General features: G+C 35.9%; 1 protein-coding gene across 1 annotated transcript; it reads left to right on the top strand.

Annotated features, from left to right (window-relative positions):
* Positions 1-19,708: 19,708 nt before the first annotated feature.
* Positions 19,709-21,013, top strand: LOC127788804 (transcription repressor OFP1-like). The gene has a single exon (XM_052317418.1). The coding sequence runs from the start codon at positions 19,840-19,842 to the stop codon at positions 20,839-20,841; it is 1,002 nt and encodes a 333-aa protein (XP_052173378.1). The 5' UTR covers positions 19,709-19,839; the 3' UTR covers positions 20,842-21,013.
* Positions 21,014-21,725: the final 712 nt, after the last annotated feature.

Consider the following 21,725-nt stretch of genomic DNA (forward strand, 5'->3'; position numbering starts at 1 on the left):
CTTATGTTTCTGTCTGCAAAGCATTCAAGCATTTGTTTTGAGTTCCATATGTTTTGAAAGAAGTTTTTGAAGTATGTTTCAAAACCTCATATCTATGTTTTGAAACTTCTAATTCTGTGTCAGCAGAATATCTTTAAAACCAAGTAGCATGGGAGCTGAATGTTTGTTTAATCAAAAACATTTAAATATCTTTTTTTAAGGAATCTACCCATACCCTGATGTTCAAATTTCAGATATGTTTTAGTGGAGAATAAAACCAAATCATTTTGTTTTTAAAAGTAAAGTCTTTCACCCATTTTGTCTCTTGGTGTATATCCAGCTATAAAGGCTGTATGTTTTGAAACCTGTTTATGTGTGTTTCGAAACCTCTGTGTAAAAATATGTTGTTTCGAAACCTGATAAGTATATTTTGAAACCTACTTTCTTTTCTTGTCTCTAACGGTTATAATTACTCAAAAGTGTATCCTTTTGATATATATATCAGCCCTTTGAAGATAAGGAGACTTTCTCAAGCACATACAATTCTTACACAACTACAAGAGATTTTTACCACAAGCACAAGTGAACAAAGCCCTTCTAGTGAACTCTCAAAGAAGTTCCTTTCAATCATTCCTTGACATGCATTGTGGTACTAACAGGAGAAGCAAGTCAAATCCAAAGCTCTTATTCTTTCAAGCCCTCCTCATTCCATACCAATAGGTTTGCTATAACTATTTGGTAAGGTGTTTTAAATTGCATTCAAATTGTTGGATTGTATAAGATAAGTGTTATTTATCTTGTTGTAAGGTTTGAGTTGAACCCGTAAAAACTCCATGTGTAAGGTTTTAGGGTGAACCGTGGTAAAACCCTTAGTGTCATTGATCGCTAGTAAAAGTGATTGTGGTTTGCAAATCCTTTAAGTGGGTAAGCTTGAAGGTAATAGAGTAGGCAAGTGCCAAACCACTATAAATCTTGTGTGTACTTGATTTCTCGTTCCTACTTGTTGTTATTCTTGTTTATGTTCTTAAAAGAATCATTTTTGAAAATCTAAAGGAGTTTTGTTATTTGCAAATTAGAGAGTAATATTTCGAAACATATTTTAGTAGGTTTCGAAACTTACCTGCTAGTAAGGTTGATTTCGAAATATACCTTAGTAGGTTTCGAAACATCTTTGCCAGTAAGTTTGATTTCGAAACGTACTCATCTATATTTCGAAACATACTTAACAAAAAGGTTAATTTCAAAACATACCTCCTTAAGTTTTGAAACATAATATCCTGCAAGCCAAAGTTTTCAAGTTATTTAAAGATTTACCCAAATCCCAATTCACCCCCCATCTTGGGATATACTTGCCATTATATAGAACTAACAATTGGTATCAGAGCACAAAGTCTCTAAGTGTTTTGTAGGTTTAACCACCAAAGAGCAAAGATCCAAATGGCACTCAACACCGACTTCAAGTTGGAAGGACAAAACACCTCAAGACCACCCTATTTCGACAGTTCAAACTACACCTACTGGAAAACAAGAATGAGGTATTTCTTGATGCAAAATACTAAACTATATACATTCATATCTAGTACAGTTAGACTTTCAGAACCTCCTACGGAAACTTGGAATGAACAACAAAAACAAACAAATGAGCTTAATGCTAGAGCTGTAAATATATTACATTGTGCATTAAGTCCAGCTGAGTTTAATAGAATAATTTCATGTACTACGGCAAAAGAAATTTGGGATCACTTAGAAGTAACACATGAAGGAACCAAGAAAGTGAAAAGCACTAAAATTGCAATCCTCACTAGTGAATACCAAAATTTCGTAATGAATACTAGTGAATCCATTAAGGAGATGTTCACAAGATTTAATAACATTGTAACTAACTTGCAAGCTCTAGGAAAAACAATTACCACAGAAGAAAAGGTTCAAAAGATCTTAGGAAGTCTACCATCTATTTGGGAACCTAAATTCACGGCCATAGAAGAAGCTAGAGACACATCTACACTTACAATGGATGATTTACTAGGCTCATTATTGACTCATGAGATTAAACTAAACAGAAAAGAATCAAACGAGCTAAAAATGAAATCATTAGCATTCAAGACCAAAGAAGAAGATGAAAGTGAAACAAGTGATGAAGATGAAGAACTTACTCTATTCACAAAACGTTTCAATAAGTTTATGAGAAAAAGAAAATTTCCCAAGAGAAGACCATACAAAAACAAGAAATTCTCTAAGGATACTCCTTATGAATTAAAATGTTTTGAGTGTAAGAAACCAGGACATATCAAGGCAGATTGTCCTCAATACAAAAAGATGAAAAGGAACAAGAAGAAGAAGTCATTAGCTACATTGAATGAAGAAGATTCCCTCTCCTCCGATTCAAGTCAAGAAAAAGAAGCTGATTCAAGTCAACAAGAAGAAGCTGCAAATTTTTGTCTTATGGCACAAGAAGAAAATGAGGTAACTTCATGCTCATCTAGTAGCAACTCTCTTTCATTCAACTCCTTACAAGATGAATACAACTTACTGTTAGAAACATATAACAAAATGTTGGCTAAAAACAAAGTTCTGAAAAATGTCTCAATAATCAAAGAAAGAGAATGTAATGATCTTAAGATCGCATATGATGACTTAGAACAAATAATTGAACAAAAGAATAATGAAAATGCAAACTTAAAGATTAAACTTTCAGAATTAGAAAAGAAGAACAATGATCTATTAGATTCATTTGAAAAATTATTAGAAGGAAAGAAAAAGATGGAAATAATTTTGGGAAATCAAAAACCATTTGGGGATAAAAGAGGTCTTGGATACATAGATGATATGCCATCTACCTCAACAACTATATTTGTTAAAGAAAAATCTTCTAACAAACCCCATTCATTTAGAAAACATGTTGTCCAACATAATCAAGATCCTTATAAAAGAAAAAGTTTAACTTGTCATTATTGTAACAAAAAGGGACACCATATCAAGCAATGTTTTTATAGAAAAAATGCTCATAGATTAAATTTGAAATGGATTCCAAAAATTAACAATGATGTGTTTACTAACATTGATGGACCCAAAAGGACTTGGGTACCAAAAGTACCAATATGATATGTTTTTTGTAGGTAAGCTTGGCATCCAAAGAAGGAAAGAAGAAGTGGTATCTTGATAGTGGATGTACCAAGCACATGATGGGAGACAAGGATCAATTCGTCTCTCTCACCTATAAAGAAAGAGTTAATGTTGTCTATGGAGACAACTCTAAAGGTAAAATTCTTGGCTATGGCACAGTTGGTTTATGTAAAACAAAAATTGAAAATGTATGCCTAGTTGAAGGTTTAAAACACAACTTGCTGAGTATAAGCCAATTATGTGATAAAGGACATAAAGTCACTTTTAAATCAAGCAAATGCAAAGTCTATAATTTGAAATCAAATGAACTTATTTTTTTCGAAAATAGACATGGTAATGTATATGTTATTTGGCTTGATGATGTTGTGCTAAAACATGAAAATTGTCTTATTGCATCAAATTCAAACTTAACTTAGCTATGGCATAAGAAATTAGGACATGCAAGTATAAGCTTAATTGACAAATTAGCTAGAAAACAACTAGTTAGAGGCTTACCCAACATCAACTTTAAAAAGGATCATGTATGTGATATGTGTATGAAAGGAAAACAAACTAGAGCCTCATTTAAACCTATAAATTCAGTTAGCACAGCTAGACCTTTAGAATTGCTTCACCTAGATCTGTTTGGTCCTATGAGAACTCAAAGTTTAGGAGGAAAATCCTATACCTTAGTTATAGTTGATGATTTCTCAAGATTTACATGGGTGTTATTTTTAGGAAATAAAAGTGATGCTTTTAAAACATTCTCTAGATTATGCAAAAGAATTCAAAACGAACAAGAATTAAAGATAAAACAAATAAGGAGTGATCATGGTGGAGAATTTGAAAATCAAGAATTTCAATCCTTTTGTGAAGAAAATGGAATTCATCATAACTTCTCGGTCTCTAGAACTCCTCAACAAAATGGTGTTGTTGAAAGAAAGAATAGATCTCTTATAGAAATGTCTAGAACAATGTTGATAGAAAGTAGCTTGCCAAAATATTTTTGGGCTGAAGCTGTAAATACAGTCTGCTATGTTCTAAATAGAGTATCAATAAGACCTATCATCAAAAGAACCCCATATGAACTTTTCAAACACAATAAACCCAATATTTCATATTTTCATCCTTCTGGGTGCAAGTGTTTCATTCTAAACAATGGAAAAGATCAACTAGGGAAGTTTGATGCTAAAAGCGACGAAGGCATATTCATAGGATATTCATCTCAAAGCAAAGCTTATCGAGTTTTTAACAAAAGAACACTAGTCGTAGAAGAATCAATCCATATAGTGTTTGATGAAAATACAAAACTAGTCAATAATGATGATGATCTAGAAGTCATTTCAAATAAAGTAAATCAGATTCAAAATAATGAAAAATGAGATCATTCTATTATCCAAGCTTCTAATATTCAAAAAGAAGTTTCATTTCCAAGAGAAAGAAACTATGTTAAAGAAAATGAAATTCTAGGAGATCCTAGTAAAGGAGTATCAACTAGATCTTCCCTTAGATTAAACACAGATCTAGTTCTAATCTCTCAAATAGAACCCAAAAATGTTCAAGAGGCTTTAAATGATGATGAATGGGCTAAAGCTATGCAAGATGAGCTAGACCAATTCGAAAAGAATGAAGTTTGGTGTCTTGTACTTGAACCTCCAGATTATCCTATCATTGGAACAAAATGGGTATTTAGAAACAAGCTTGACGAAAGTGGGAACATCATTAGAAATAAAGCTAGATTAGTTGTTCAAGGTTATAGTCAAGAAGAAGGCATAGATTATGATGAAACCTATGCTCCAGTAGCAAGATTGGAAGCTATAAGAAGCTATAAGAATCCTGTTATCTTTCTCATGCTACAAGAACTTCACTTTATATCAAATGGATGTTAAAAGTGCATTCTTAAATGGTCTCATTTCGGAGCAAGTGTTTGTAAAACAACCACCCGGTTTTGAAGATCCAAAATATCCAAATCATGTATATAAGCTTACTAAAGCCCTATACGGTTTAAAACAAGCTCCTAGAGCCTAGTATGAAAGGCTAAGGAAGTTTCTTACTGAAAATGGATTTCAAAGAGGTAAGGTTGATACAACACTTTTCATTAAAAAGAAAAGAAATGATATGTTGCTTGCCCAAATTTATGTAGATGACATTATTTTTGGATCCTCAAATCTTAAGTTATGTGAAGAGTTTGCCTCGATAATGCAAAATGAATTTGAAATGAGCATGATGGGAGAACTAACATACTTCCTAGATCTTCAAATTAGGCAAACACCTCAAGGAACTTATTTAAGCCAAGCTAAGTATGTAAAAGAAATTCTAGCAAAGTTTGGTATGAAAGATTGTAAACCCATATCAACTCCTATGAGTGCATCTAGTGTCATTGATAAAGATGAGAAAGGAAAAGCAATGGATCAAAAGCTATATAGAGGAATCATTGGCTCTTTGTTATATTTAACGACTTCTAGGCTTGATATTCTATTTAGTGTTGGTATATGTGCTAGATACCAAGCCGATCCAATGGAATCTAACTTGAAAGCCACTAAAAGAATTTTGAGATATATCAAAGGCTCTGAAAACCTAGGTCTATTCTATGCAAAATCGAAAGATTTCAAGCTAAATGCTTATACTGATGCCGACTATGGAGGATGTAAGATTGATAGAAAGAGTACAAGTGGAATATGCCACTTTCTAGGAAACTCTTTAGTGTCTTGGGGTAGCAAGAAACAAAATACTGTTGCCCTATCCTCAACCGAAGCTGAATATGTAGCAGCTAGCCTATGTTGCACACAAGTCCTTTGGATTAAGCATCAACTAGAAGATTACGACATCTTCTTAGAAAAAATACCAATCAAGTGTGATAACACTAGTACAATAGCTTTATCCAAAAATCTGGTATTCCATGCATAAACCAAGCATATTGAAATTAAACATCATTTATTAAGGGATTATGTTCAAAAAGAAGATATTACATTGGAATTCGTAGACACAAATAATCAAGTCGCTGATATCTTCACTAAACCATTGGATAACAAAAAGTTTGAACACTTTAGATCGTGCCTTAACTTGCTAGAAATCAAGTTCAAGATTTAAATTATCAAAAAATTTTATCCAAGTGTTTCTGCTTAAGGAAGTTTCGAAACATCTCTTCTATGTTTCAAAACATGTGCTGTATCGAGTAAATCGTGTTTTGAAACTCCATGCTATCCCATTTCGAAACACAATTTCTAGAGAGTGTTATTTCGAAACATACTTGATCCATATTTCGAAACCTGTTTTACAGAGAGTGTTATTTCGAAACATACTTGATCCATGTTTCGAAACCTGTTTTCCAGATAGGTATGTTTCGAAACATGTTAATCATGTTTCGAAACCTAATGTCGGGATTATAAATACCTGAACAGTTTCAAATCTTCATTTCATCCGAAATCTTCTCTCTATTTCGAAACCCTAGCCTCCGAAACCTCTTTTCCCTTCACTCTCTCTCAATCTCTCTCAATCTCACACTCCTATCTTGCAAATCAATCATGGTTAGGTTGAAGAGATCCACCGAAAAGTGTCAACGCACTTATGTCTCACCGTCTCCTCCTCCTCAAGAGTTCAATGACGACTTCCCTACTTCTCAAGCCTACCAATCCTTCAAGTTGCTATTTGAAAAACGTGAGGTAAATCCCGGTCGCCCATTTGACGTTGATGTTTTAGAAAAAGCAAACTTCTCCTACCTACCCTTGTTAAGAGATAGAAACTGGTTGCAACTTTTAAAGTTTAGATCCCCAGTTTTTCTAGACTATGTTCGAATCCTCTAGTCAAATGCTCAAACACACTTTGATGGGCATGAATATACTGATCCTTTTCGCACTTTTCTTCAAAACACTGAATTCGAAATTAGCCCTAGTTCAATAGCTAAATTTTTTAGCATTCCTGCTGAAGGAGACATCTACATTCCCTATACCTTCAAGTCCCTAGATGCTTGTCGAAAAATCTCTGGAAACCCACATCTCAAAAAGGTTTTCACCAATATAATTGCCTTGTCATTTGACTTCTGTATTCTGTTAGACCAGGAAGTGCTATGGCACACACCAAGAGGGGGGGTGAATTGGTTATGATAAAAACTTGATTTAAAACTTTGAAATCCTTTTGATTGAAAATAAAAATTCAATGCAAGTGAGGATAATGAAAAGCTAGCAATGATAAACAAATCAAAAAACATAAGCAAGAGAGAACACAAAGATTTATAGTGGTTTGGCTTAACCCAAGCCTAATCCACTACCTTAGCTCCTCACTAAGGATTTTTCAAACCATCCACTATCAACCCCCTACTCAATCCGAGTAGGTCCTCTAGTCCGAGACTAGGAAATACAACCTCCACTCAAATGGGCCCTCTAGCTACACAAGCTAGGAAAATAACAAGAAATACAAATGAAAGAGATAAGCTAAGAGTTAACACTCTTAGTTACAAGTTCTCTCACAATGAAAACAAGGCTTAATAATAAATTTACAATGATAGAACAACAAAGCCTTGGAGAGAAAATACAACAGTGAAGGCGCAAATATTATAAGCTCGAGTAAAAATGATTTGAACTCTTTAAATCAACTCGTTCCCATCCATTAGCCTTCTCTTGATCATCTATGACTTGTATTTATAAGCTTCCCAAGAGATTGAAGAGAAATGTAGCCGTTTGTGACCGTTGGAATTGAAAAACTAGCCGTTGGAAGCTTTCTGTAAAAGATATAGTCGACAGAAGAAAATGCATAGTTGACTATTTTTACAAATAAAACAAAACATAGTCGACAGACAAAAATGCATAGTCGACTATCTTATAACACAAAAATCCCATAGTCGACAGATGTGAAAATGTGAAGAAAATTTTGAATTTACAGAACAAAAATAGTCGATAGATGAAAATCCATAGTCGACTATCCTTACTTGATAGTCGACAGATACAAAAATAGTTGACAGAAGCCTTAAATAGTCGACAGATCAAATCAACATAGTCGACTATCCTTATACATAGTCGACAGCACTAAACAACATAGTCGACTATCTTCTTGGAAAATCTAGAAACTTAACAGATAACATGAGAAGCACACTTGATTAATACAAAACATCACCACATATTTACATTTACTTTAATGTAAATGTCCTCATTTTGTTTAATTTATATTTTACCTTCCATTTACTTTAATACATAAATGTAAATAAGAAAGTACCCCCCATTTGGATTCAATAAAAATATCTAAAAAATCAAAATCCACAAGAATAAAAAAGTAGAATTTGGATTTTAGTAGGAACTTAGGATTTTGCGATTTTACCACCTCCAAGATATACACTTTCTATTTCTTGAAAAATTCGTTAAAAATCATTTTATCACTAATGAATTTTAGCTATTGAATTACCGGGAGTTAGTTTTCTAAAAAGGAAACATTTTCATATATGTCTCCTTATAAGGTGCTAGTCTTCCAAACTTAGAAAAAATATTGAAACGTTATCAAAATGAGTTTCAAGACATGATGCATGAACTAAATGATTTTTCATACCTTTAAGTTTCAAGCCAAAACCTTTCATGCACGCTTCAAAATATGAAAGCTTATTCTAAAGTATGAGATTAGCATAAATGATTTTTCATACTTAAGATTGGATTTTCATCAAACACATTTATGTTCAAGTTGGTCTTTTGCCTTAGAACAATTTTAGCTCTATGTTGACCAACGACTTCAAAGCTAATTTGAAAATCATTTTAGGAGATTCTTTTAAGACTAAATACTTGACTTTGCAAATCTCCAACTAATATAGAAAATGATAAATCTTTTTGGTTTTCATTTCAACAAAGCATTTGAAATTGATTTTTGTTGAAAACCATAGACTTGACTCATGACTTAGAGATAAAACAAGGTATTGTTTTTTATCATCAAAACTAAACACAAGGGTAGAACATCATATTCTTCATATTATTATCTGTCAAGTCCTTCATCCTAGGAAGGGAAACTATGCTAAGCTTTATCCCGAGGACCTATGGTTCATGGAAAAGCTAATGGACAACACACCAATCAATCTTCCCTCAATCATGTATAATAAGATGGTAAATGCTCACGCTCATCATAAGAAATCACTTCCCTATGGTTGCTTACTCTCAGCATTTCTTAAAACCAAGTTCCCATCTATCCAATCTTCATTTATTCTTCCGGTATCCAAGCTCTCTATTTTCGATCATACATCTCTAACAAAACTGGGATACAGATATGATGATGTGAACAAAAGGTATACTAAAATGATCCATAGCCATCAAAGATTTAGTTTTGAAATGGACACACAAGTTGAAGAACAAGTAGCAAAAGAAGCTGAGGAAGAAGAAGACGAAGAAGAGGATGAAGACGCACCAGTCGCCTCCAATGTTGGACCATCGACTCGAGTCACGCCAGATATGCTTGCATCACTTCAGTTCACCATGGTTGAAGGTTTTGCCTCTATGACTCGGAAGTTTGATGACGTCTTGGCTATTCAAGACACTTTTGGGACTCAGTTGCAAGTGTTAAATGACAAAGTTAATGACAATCACTGACAAGTGAAAGACTACCTTGATAGTCTTAGGGATCAACTAGGAAACGTAGAAGAGTTGGTCGCGAGTCACCCAAGTCCTAGTGCTCCTACCTCCCCATCTCCCTAATTTATTTTTGTTTGTCGAATTCTACGTTTTTTTGTGTAACTCGTATTGGATTCTATTTTTTGCAAATTATTGGATGTTTGTTTTAAATGCATTCCTATTCAGTGACTCTTGATCCTTTGCTTGTGTTCATGAATGCTTTATCTTGATTACCATATTTTTTTTTTTATTATGATAAAAAGGGGGAGAAAAATGAAAAATGTAATGTATGTGTGAAATGGATGGTTACTTAAGTGGGTAGCTTATTGGTGTTTATGTATATGTGAAATGGTTGCTTACTCAAGTTAATATCAAACATTCGTTTTTAAGCATAAGTTGAAACACTAACTCTTGGTATCAAGGAAATTTCTATGTTATGTAGTTTCAAATCAAAAGCAAAAGAGGATGGGCTACTTAAAGGTTGTATTTCTAACTTCAATGTATGTTTATGGGGGAGTTATGTAAATTTTGAATCCATATTGATTTTTCAAAGGCTTTTTCATCATTATCAAAAAATAGGGGGAGAATTGTTGTATCATATTTTTGGTTTATGAGAAAAAGATTTTTGATGCAAATTCCCTCTTGAAAAAAATCATGTTTCAAAATAGGCTTTCATATTTCGAAACAATGCATAAGTAGTTGTTAGGCACGTTAGCTTAAATGTTTGAAAGATTCCAAATACATAAATGATGTTTCGAAACCAAATGTCTATGTTTCGAAACACTGTTTTTATATGTTTTTATACATGTTTCGAAATGGTCTTCGTCTAGGTCTCATTGTTTGCTAAATCTGCATATCATATTTCGAAACCATTATTGAATTTAAGAAGTATGTTTTGAAACCTACCCTATCATGTTTCGAAACTTATGTTTCTGTCTGCAAAGCATTCAAGCGTTTGTTTTGAGTTGCATATGTTTTGAAAGAAGTTTTCGAAGTATATTTCGAAACCTCATATCTATGTTTAGAAACTTCTGACTTTGTGTCAGTAGAATATCTTTAAAACCAAGTAGCATGGGAGCTGAATGTTTGTTTAATCAAAAACATTTAAATATCTTTTTTAAGGAATCTACCCATACCCTGATGCTCAAATTTCAGATATGTTTTAGTGGAGAATAAAACCAAATCATTTTGTTTTTGAAGTAAAGTCTTCCACCCATTTTGTCTCTTGGTGTATATCCAACTGTAAAGGCTGTATGTTTCGAAACCTGTTTATGTGTGTTTCAAAACCTCTGTGTAAAAATTTGTTGTTTCGAAACCTGATAAGTATATTTCGAAACCTACTTTCTTATCTTGTCTCCAACGGTTATAATTAGCCAAAAGTGTATTCTTTTGATATATATATCAGCCCTTTGAAGACAAGGAGACTCTCTCAAGCATATACAATTCTTACACAACTATAAGAGATTTGTGCCCTTTGATATATATATCAGCCCTTTGAAGACAAGGAGACTCTCTCTAGCATATACAATTCTTACATAACTACAAGAGATTTTTTCCACAAGCACAAGTGAACAAAGCCCTTCTAGTGAACTCTCAAAGAAGTTCCTTTCAATCATTCCTTGACGTGCATTGTGGTACTAACAGGAGAAGCAAGTCAAATCCAAAGCTCTCATTCTTTCAAGTTCTCCTCATTCCATACCAATAGGTTTGCTATAACTATTTGGTAAGGTGTTTTAAATTGCATTCAAATTGTTGGATTGTATAAGATAAGTGTTATTTATCTTGTTGTAAGGTTTGAGTTGAACCCGTAAAAACTCTGTGTGTAAGGTTTTAGGGTGAACCGTGGTAAAACCCTTAGTGTCATTGATCGCTAGTAAAAGTGATTGTGGTTTGTAAATCCTTCAAGTGGGTAAGCTTGAAGGTAGTGGAGTAGGCAAGTGCCGAACCACTATAAATCTTGTGTGTACTTGATTTCTTGTTCCTACTTGTTGTTATTCTTGTTTATGTTCTTAAAAGAATCATTTTTGAAAATCTAAAGGAGTTTTGTTATTTGCAAATCAGAGAGTAACACAATACCAACAATGTCCCCAATACCTTCTATTTGGGTGAGCTCTATACACATCTAACCCAATAGATTGTGCCCCGCTGGAATTCTTCTCATCCTTCTCTTTACTTGTACCTAGAATGATGCAAAGAGAAAGAATTAGCCATAAGGCTCAACAAGTACAACACAGCGAAATACAGCATGGGATATATCACAATAGAGACTCATGTGATAATAACAGGCAATACATGGTAAGATCATATCATAGAGTACTACTAACATAATAGAAATAGGAAGCCCCACAGGAAAGATATAATGAAAATCATTGTAGTCCACCCAACTATCTAGATCCCACCATAATCAAGGCATAATCCGGTGACCCTACTACCATATAGTCTCGAGAACCCACATAATGCTATAAGCACCACATTCACTATCTCACCATAACCTAGTATTCATGCCATAAGGCACCCCATTCTGGGCCCATAAATTCCCATCCATTCTGCGATGCTAGCACACATCTACAGTACCACATGCCAAGTATGCAGTGGGCTCATCATAATGGTGCCCTCAAATAGCTCAGCTCTGCAGCACCGACACACATCTATGATGCCAAAGGCCAAATATGCAGTGGCCTCATCATAACAGCACTCTCGGTCCGCTCGTAACCAATTCCAACGAGCTGGCACTCGCCAATGATACCACATGCTAAGTATGCAATGGTCTCATCATAGTAGTGCCCTCAACTAGCTTAGCTCTGCGGCACCGGCACACATCTATGATACCACACGCCCAGTATGCAGTGGCCTCATCATAGCAGCACTCTCAGTCTACTCCTAACCCACTTCAAACGAGTTGGCACCCGCCAACGATACCACACGCCGAGTATGCAGTGGCCTCATCGTCACGGTGCTCTAGCCAAGAAGGGAGGTCAACCCATGTATACACCCCTATAGTCTTCGAATGCACATGAACTCATACAGTACCCCTATCTCTTTCTGAAACTACAACTCCACTCATGACACATACTTTACCTTCACACCCACTCTCACATTCACAAGAAAATCCCAAGACAAGTATTCCCACATTACTGGTACATACCCACAAATGTTATGTCCCAACTTGTAACGTTATATGACCCAACCTCTAGTTCATCCCCAAACTCATGCATACATATCTAAATCCCAAAACATCCCAACCAAAACACACAAGGGTAATGCCCCCCCCCCCCCCCGTATTAACCAACTTCCTATATGGCCCAATACTATCTCATTATCGTGCTCAAACATGCCTAGTATGACTCCCCAACCCACTTTACATTTCAGCAACGAATACAAAACTATTCTCGAGAGCATCTAAACATGTATTGGACTAAGAAGAAACAACTCAAAACTTAGCCAAATAATATGTAACACCCCCTCTCCTAGAATTGCCCGAGAAGAGGTGCTACGGGGGAAAATAAAATAAACTGGCTAATAAACTGAAATCTGATACCATAACTGAACATCTCAATCAACTGGAATAAAAGCTCTGAGTCAATACAGACTGGAAACCATAAACTCTGTCTAAGGGATAATCCCTCAACTAAAATGTAAAATAGATCTAAAGTGAGAAAACACTATAAACTCAACAAACTCCCAGACATCTTTTATCTTGAGTAGCTCCACGTACACACATTACTGAATATTGTTGCTAGGCCCCACATCTGGTACTCCCCTGCTAGAACCTGGAGGGGTGAAGAGTACAAGGTGAGCTACAAAAGCTCAGCAAGTAATAAGCTCGAAAGAATACTGAAGCTGAATTAAAGAATATCGATACTGATAAATAACTCACTGAACTTGTATTGTATAATCACTATCTGATTGCATTCATAAAAATGTAATGCACATAAACTGTAAACTAAATGCAGGTATGCAACTTTAGCTCATAGGTCCACATAATCTGATAATATATACCTGTCTGAACTGAAACCTGCATACATAAAAATTGTAAGCACATACTGTGGGTAATATGCCCCTAGCCCCCTGGTGGCCCCCAGGCGGGCAACCCATAAACTGAGCTGAAACTGAAACTGATGGGATCCCCGTGGACAAGCCGCCTAGCACGCATAATGCAATGCAATGCTCACATAAATGCTGGCACACGATATGTAGTGCTTCATATAAAGTCATGCTCAATGCTCATACCAAAATGTATGCACATAATCTCACAAAATAATGCTGATCATGTTATAATAATGCTGAACATGATATGATCTTCATCTATATATTAGAATACAAAGATTCAATGAACTATGATTTAGGGTATGGGTATGATTAACTTGTCATGTTCTGGCTTATGAATTCAATGTTGGAAGGTATTGAATACATTAATTCAATTAAACTTGAATTAGGACACACTGGAAGCTAAATTGGATTTCTGGAAAAGTCATCCGAATATCAGGAAGGATATCCGGATATGGTGAAAGACATCCGGATATGAAGAAGGCTCATCCGGATACACTGACATTCAAAGCAGAAGCTATTCGGATATGCTAGGATGTATTGGATATGAACTAGGACATCCAGATATGATTCTGGTCATCCGAATATCTCACTGATGCATTCGGATATAAGGCGAGACATCCGGATATTATCTTGACCTTTTCGAATGTATAAACAAACCATCCTATTATCATACTTGAAGAACTTTAGATACATTCGGATACGATACAAGGTATCCAGATATTAGAACTTAGAGTAATAGAACTTGCAATCCAAAATGGATAAGGATTAATGGAACTTGCAATCCAAAATGGATGAGGATTAATGGAACTTGCAATCCAAAATGGATGAAGATTAATGGAACTTGCAATCCAAAATGGATGAGGCTTAATGGAACTTGCAATCCAAAATAGATCAGGATTAATGGAACTTGCAATCCAAAATGGATGAGGATTAATGGAACTTGTAATCCAAAATGGATCAGGATTAATGGAACTTGCAATCCAAAATGGATCAGGATTAATAGAACTTGCAATCCAAAATGGATGAGGATTTATAGAACTTGCAATCCAAAATGGAAAAGGATTAATGAAACTTGCTCATAACTTCACTGTTATACGCATATATATATACGTCTCTGCTTACTGATATAAAATGTGATAACTCAATGAAGAACTAGAATAATCTGAAAAACTGATATGAACCTGTAATGGAAGGGATTAAAGGAAGAATACTTGCCTAATAGAACTCTCTGATCGAACCCTGGAGCGATCCTGAAGACTCTATCAAGCCTCTGCTATCTCTTGGCCTCTTGGTTCTTCACATGGTGTGAAGAAAAGCTAAACTAATGAGCTCTATATATAGACATGAAGTCCTAGATCACACTTCTTCTACAACTTGGATTCCTTCTCCAAATCTAACTAGGAGACTCTCAATCCAAATCCATCTCATACATGGATTCTCATTCTCCTTTAAATACATAATCTCACTTGATTAATAATAATACAAAAATTATTATTAACACTCTCAATTAAAAATAAAACTCCAAAATTACCTTCATGCCCTTGCATTTAATTTCCACAAAATAAATGTCATTTAAATGCTATTTAAATACTATTCTCTCAATTAAAAATCTAAATTGCCACTTTGGCAAATTCCTTTAACTCCAACATTAAAAAGAAATAAATGCTATTCTTTTCCTTCAAAATCTCTAAATTGCCACATTAAATAATTAATTGGCAAAATCTCTTAATCAATACTTCAATAATTTAAATAATTCCTGAATAAATACTGGGCCCTCTAATGGGTCGTTACATAATATGAATCCTATGTCAAATCCAAGATTATTGAGTCTAGTTTACAATGCAACAAATGGATCTCGAATCAGAATTTTTTACTAAAAGTTATGCCTAAAACAGTAGAGTGCGCGCAAGCTATCACAGGTAAAAAACAGTCGACTGCCCTACCAAAATGGTCGACAAATGCTGAAAACGGTCAATAGTTTCCTCCCAAACTATCAACTGACAGTAGCCCAAAACCCCTCCCGAGACCTACCAAATGTAGGAAAAATGGACGAAGGCTCATACCATCAACCCCATAGTCCCAAAGCACTATTCCTTTAGAATTTGTAGGGTGAAACTAACCCTACTTTGAAACCCAAAAGAGACCAACAATATTAAATTGTTAGGAACCGGCCAACCGTGTAGCTTCTATTCTGCCTTCTTTGATCCGTAGAGTTGCAAGCGCAAATTCCTCCAAGTCGGTCACACGACCGACCCTTTTCCACGACGCCTTGAGTAGTACTAGCAAACCCTAGGTGCCTCCAAGAGAGATTCGAATTTTTTTCTTTTTTCTTTTTTTTTTTCAGCTTCTTAAATGGCCTTTTTATAGAGTAAAAAACCCTAATTATGCCTTTGAAAAAACCCTAAACGATTTAGGTCTAGCCCATAATCATATTGGGCCGTATCTCTCTTTTAAATTATGGAACGAGCTCGACCTAAGTGTGTAACCCCTTAGGTCCACTATTGGGCTAGATGTAGGCCAACTCTATTGGGCTATATGAAGACCCAACTCATTAGATTAATTAAACTTATGGGCTTCTTAATTAGCACATCTTATGGGCTTCTTAATTAATAGTTTTAGAATTAATCAAATTAATTCTAAAACCCTACATATCATGGTTAACGTCTAGCAACATGCCATGAATACCTAGCCAACGATGAAAAAACATGGACCTTTTCAATTGCAAATACCGTGCAGTAAAATCTTTTCATCAATCTATGTCCCGATTGAATTTAGGGTATGGTTTTATGACGAAACCCTAATCATTCAATAACTATGTATCCATTCCAAATTTATGACTTGATAGGTGAAATTAAAACACCTTTTGATTTCCACCTCACCTTGGCCAAGGATTTCCTCAGTCATGAAATCATCGGAATACACAGGACATCTTCTCATCTTATCGATAAGTGATGAATTCTATTTCGACATCCACAAGCCTTCATATGTGATAAGGTTACGCCCAGTGATAATTTGTTAATGACTCCATTGGAATCCAAAAAGAACCAAAGCGTAACCAGTCAAATATAAGACTACCATGATGTCTCAAGTCTAAGGACCAATCTGCACTATTGCAACACAGAAATTCCAATTTAACAATAAACAATTACTATTAGGAATTCTATAGCGGGTCAGTTCAGTGTACTTATTCTTGTAATAAGCACCCACATATATGCACTAGTGTCCACACACCAATGTCTATGAAACAAGACATTCTCCTAATTGAGCATGCATCATATATGCTAGTCTATCCGAGTTATTAGTGTCCAATCCTAATAACTCTATGACTAGGAACATTTAAGATCAAGGCTTATAAGAAATATGTTTCATGATCATCATCTCTATGCACGACCATATTCCATGAGCCTATTTGATCTATGGACTTTGTCAAGAGTGGAAATAATAAAGACAACCATCAATGACAAATAAAACATAATGCCTTACAATAATAATTGATTGAAGATAAAGAGTCACAATGAAACAAATATGATCAATTACGTGTAAATATAATTGGCTTGTGGGGCATAACTCTAACATAAATAAGAAACATGGGAGATTTACAAAGGTTTCTACGTAACCTTCCAAACTAAGAATTCCTTGGGAAATCATGGATTTTTATACAACATCCCTCCAACAACATGAGTAAGGCTTACAAAAGAGATTAAGTGAACTAGAACTTACCTCACAAGCCTGCCTTGATGCTCCTACTTGAGAAGATGCTCTTCCAACCCCTTTTAATTCACACTTCTAATAAGAAACCTAGAAATAAAGGAAAGAGAAGAAGAAGAAGATAAAGATAACTCTAGCTTCCACACCCCTTTTGATTCATCAAAAGCAAGAAAGAGAGACAAGAGAAGGGAACCCTACCTTTTTTCTCTCTCTCGATCAACCTCTTCTCCTCATTTTCCTTCCTTTTTTTTTCTCGTTCCTTTCTCTCATGCAAATTGGCCACTCCACTTATATATATATACACACATCTCCACAATTACTTAAATGCCCCTATGGTATAACCTTTTAAATAGAAATCATTCTAATATTAATTTGGACACCATTTAAACTCAAAATAACATTTTAACAAATACCTTACCTTATGTCGAGTCCCATTACCACTTAAGTCAAATATTTGACTTTTTCACTTCCATTGCATATTGCCTACAAATCTCACATATATTCCACCAAATCATTATTCTTGTAACATCCCGCATCAAGCGATAAGAAGGACCAGAACAACTTACCCTGATGGACCTACGCGAACTTCCCGATGGGTCACTTATCCTTGAGCTTCCCCAGCTCAAGCACGATTAACCCGGGAGTTCTTTGCCTACATTCAGCCTAAAAACTATCTAGCTAGTATTGTTTCCTTCCTTACTTATCCTCGATATATACTACCCTTCTCTTGGCTCTTGGGGTATTAGATTCTTCCTCCCTTGAGCACATGATGTTCTCGTCATGCGACCTTACAACTGGTCCTAGATCTTCTCCCTTTTGGGGGCTGCCAGGCCCTCGAGCCTCGGCGCCATTCCCCGCCCTCATCGGACATCTTTGACCAAGGGTTGACTCTGATACCACCTGTAACATCTCATATCGAGCGATAGGAAGGACCGTAATAATTTATCCTGATGGGTCTACGTGAACTTCCTAGGGGATCACCCATCCTTGAGCTTCCCTAGCTCAAGCAAGCTTAACTCGTGAGTTCTTTACCTACATTCAGCCCAAAAAGTATCCAGTTGCTATTATTTTCTTCCTTACTTATATTCGATATATACTACCCTTCTCTAGGCTCTTGGAGTTTTACATTGTGAGAATGTGAAGATTGTTCTTTGAGACACTGAGTGTGTTGAACTTATGTATGGAAAAAAAGTCCTGGTAATTCCTTATAGTGACACGCCTACCATTATTGCTAGGAGGATTTGTATTTACCTAACTTGTTGTTAGAGAGTCTACTTGGGTTTAGGTAAGATGTGTTAGTTGATTTGGAAATCTTTAGTGATGAGTTAAGATAGTGGATTAGGTTAGTTAAGCAAAACAACTATAAATACATTGTTTCATTTGTATCTTTCTAGCTTCAATGCTTTCACGCTTTGCAAACTCTACTATATAATTATGTTTCAAAGCATTTCTTCCACATTTTTAAGCAAAGATTTTTATATCTCAAGTAAATTTTTAAAACACTCAATTCACCCTCTTCTTGGGTGTGTGGTGCCATATTTTGACAAACCTAAAAGCAAACATAGCTTGGAGTCACCTTCGTCCTCATTTGTCTAGCATATGGGTGAGGCAAAGGTTCCATTGTTGTCTAAGTATGGACCAACTTGGTTACTTACAGCTATGGGGTGCCATGGTCGGCCAAAGAAGCAGGTACAAGAGTGGACCAGCTTGGAAAGAGGTTGTTTATGGGAGTTTGCTCATGACTGAAAGAGTTTGAGTCTAGGTGCATCACAGGCGCATTCGACAACATCTCAACAAAGTGAGGTAATAGTTATTTCAATTTTCTATTTTGATGAATTTAAATAGTATATGATTGTTTACACTGAGTCGTGTTGTTTTCGTATCCTTTTTGCTATATATTTTGTGTTTTTTTAAAAAAAATTAAAAACCATCATAATCCTTTCCATTATACATTAAGTATTGGAGCATTCTATGAGTTATATGAGTGTGCCAATAGTGTTTAGTTAATGATATGAGAGGAAATCACGTGTGCTAATAGTGTTTAGTTAATGATATGAGAGGAAATCACAAGAAGATTTACAAAGTACTAAAGGGTAGTTGTCACAATTTTTCTTCCAAACGTGTCAAGATACCATTATAAAAATATTATTAAAATAATAATATAATAATATTATTATTTTTATAAATGGACATCCCATAATTTAGGGCTTTTAGAGATGACAAGCCATCCACCACGTGGACTCCCTTGATTCGCTTTCGAGCCACAATTTTCCTCTCCTAGGCGCCCTACAAAAGCCACTCCCGGACTATTAGTCTTCCAAAATTCATTCCCATCTCCATGAGAGGGCCACCGAAAGTAAAACACTGTCTGCGTGTGAGTGAGTGAGTGAGAGAGAGTGTGCGCGCGCGCGCGCGTGTTCTGATGGGTAACCAGAGGTTTAGGCTTTCGGACATGATTCCAAGCGCCTGGTTTCACAAGCTCAAGGGCATTGCCAGAACCGGAAGCCGAACCACGAACCTCGCCTCAATGAAGAAACACTCACTCGTATCATCAGCTTCTACGATTACGACGCCATCATCTTCATCTTCATCTACCGCTGCACCTGCAGCAATCCAAACCTCAATCCTTTCTCACCAAAGAAAGTCCAATTACTTCGCCCGAGACCTCGCTGTCTCCCCAAAATCCTCTGACATCCACTTCCTTGTGGAGCCGCCCAGAAAATCATCCAAACAGAGACGCAGCACCGTTGGCAGAACTAGAGCCACCATCTCTAGGCCCTCTACCAAGATTGTCACCTCCGCCGCCTCCGCCGCTTATTGCGGCTGCCACGCCGCCATGGAGCCCACCTCCACGAAGCCCGCTGATTCGACATCCGAGGACTACCAGAATTCTCCCCTCGATAGCTCATCAGAACACGAAGATAACAAGCCATCGAATGCAAAATTTGGTGGCCTTGACACAGTTTCCGACCTGGCCCTCCCTCCAATCACAACTAAAGGAAACAAATTGGAAGAATCAACAGAGAAAGACAAGAAGAAGAAGAAAATCTTGGCTAAATTGGGGGAAGAAAAGGCTCACGAATCTCTATCTGCTCGGAGACTCTCCGTGAGCTCGCCGGGAGTGAGACTACGGACTAATTCTCCGAGAATAGCGAGCAGGAAGCTTCAGGGACAGTACGGCCTGAAAGGCGGCCAGAGAAGACCGTCGGAGAGTTTTGCGGTGGTGAAGTCCTCGGCGGATCCGCAGAGGGATTTCAGGGAGTCAATGGTGGAGATGATACTGGAAAACAACATCCGGGCATCCAAAGACTTGGAGGACCTTCTTGCATCTTATCTTCAGCTGAATTCGGATGAATATCATGAACTCATTATCAAGGTGTTCAAGCAAATCTGGTTTGATCTTGCAGCTATCAGGCTGAAGTAATCTACATATCCAAAGAGCAGATCTTTTTATCATGTTATCACCTTTCAAGCTGAAGTAATTTATTATCACTGCAATTTTCAAATGGAAGCTTCTGCTTTACTCTTATCAGTCGAGTAACTGGGGATTATTCTCCTTGTATATTTCAGATATTAAATGCAGCCTGTTTATTTATCTTAAATATGTGGGTATATATATATATATATCTATATGTTCATATGTCAAGTGCAGGTTCATCTCTCGTAATGAAACATAACATCACAGTCAGTATAATTTACGTATGTGGCTGAACACTTCTTGAAACTTTCCCGGAAGGCACATGGAAGTTTCAACGAACTTGAGATTTAGGAAAGGTCCGTCCTTCTTCTGTTCGCATAATTTAGTTATGGAAATGATTATGTCGTAGATTTTTAAATAAAAAGTTATCATTTTAATTATATTTTTTTTATTTTTTCAACTCTTATCAAGACAAACATAAATGAGCTTCTGTATCGTTATATTATTATATATTGAAATTCTCTACATATAAGTCATAGTAAATTAGTTTAAAGAAGTCTGAGAGAGAGAGAGAGAGAGAGAGAGAGTGTGTACGAAAATTAGAAATCATATTAGAATGCGTTCGTCGCTTCTATACAGGCCCCCTTTAATACCTGTGGCCGTCCATGCTCCGTGCTCGTGATGGCAATCGTAAGTTATAGGAGGCTCTGTTTTTGAAATTGAACAATGCATGAGTTGCTAGAGAACTATATCCCCACTGTTATGGAGGCTGCTAGATCACGGGCATTGTCCAAAATCGAATTTCCCTTGATGCCTGGTAGGTGTGTTGCTCACAATCTAACGGACAAGCCCACTAATTGTTAAGTGTCCCCTTACCTAAGTCTCATTTC

The sequence above is a fragment of the Diospyros lotus genome, chromosome 13 (assembly GCF_014633365.1).
Source record: "Diospyros lotus cultivar Yz01 chromosome 13, ASM1463336v1, whole genome shotgun sequence".
In the NCBI taxonomy this organism is placed as follows: Eukaryota; Viridiplantae; Streptophyta; class Magnoliopsida; order Ericales; family Ebenaceae; genus Diospyros; species Diospyros lotus.

Excerpts from the sequence above, each read along its gene's own strand:
- LOC127788804 (XM_052317418.1), top strand. The coding sequence starts at position 19,840 with ATGGGTAACCAGAGGTTTAGGCTTTCGGACATGATTCCAAGCGCCTGG.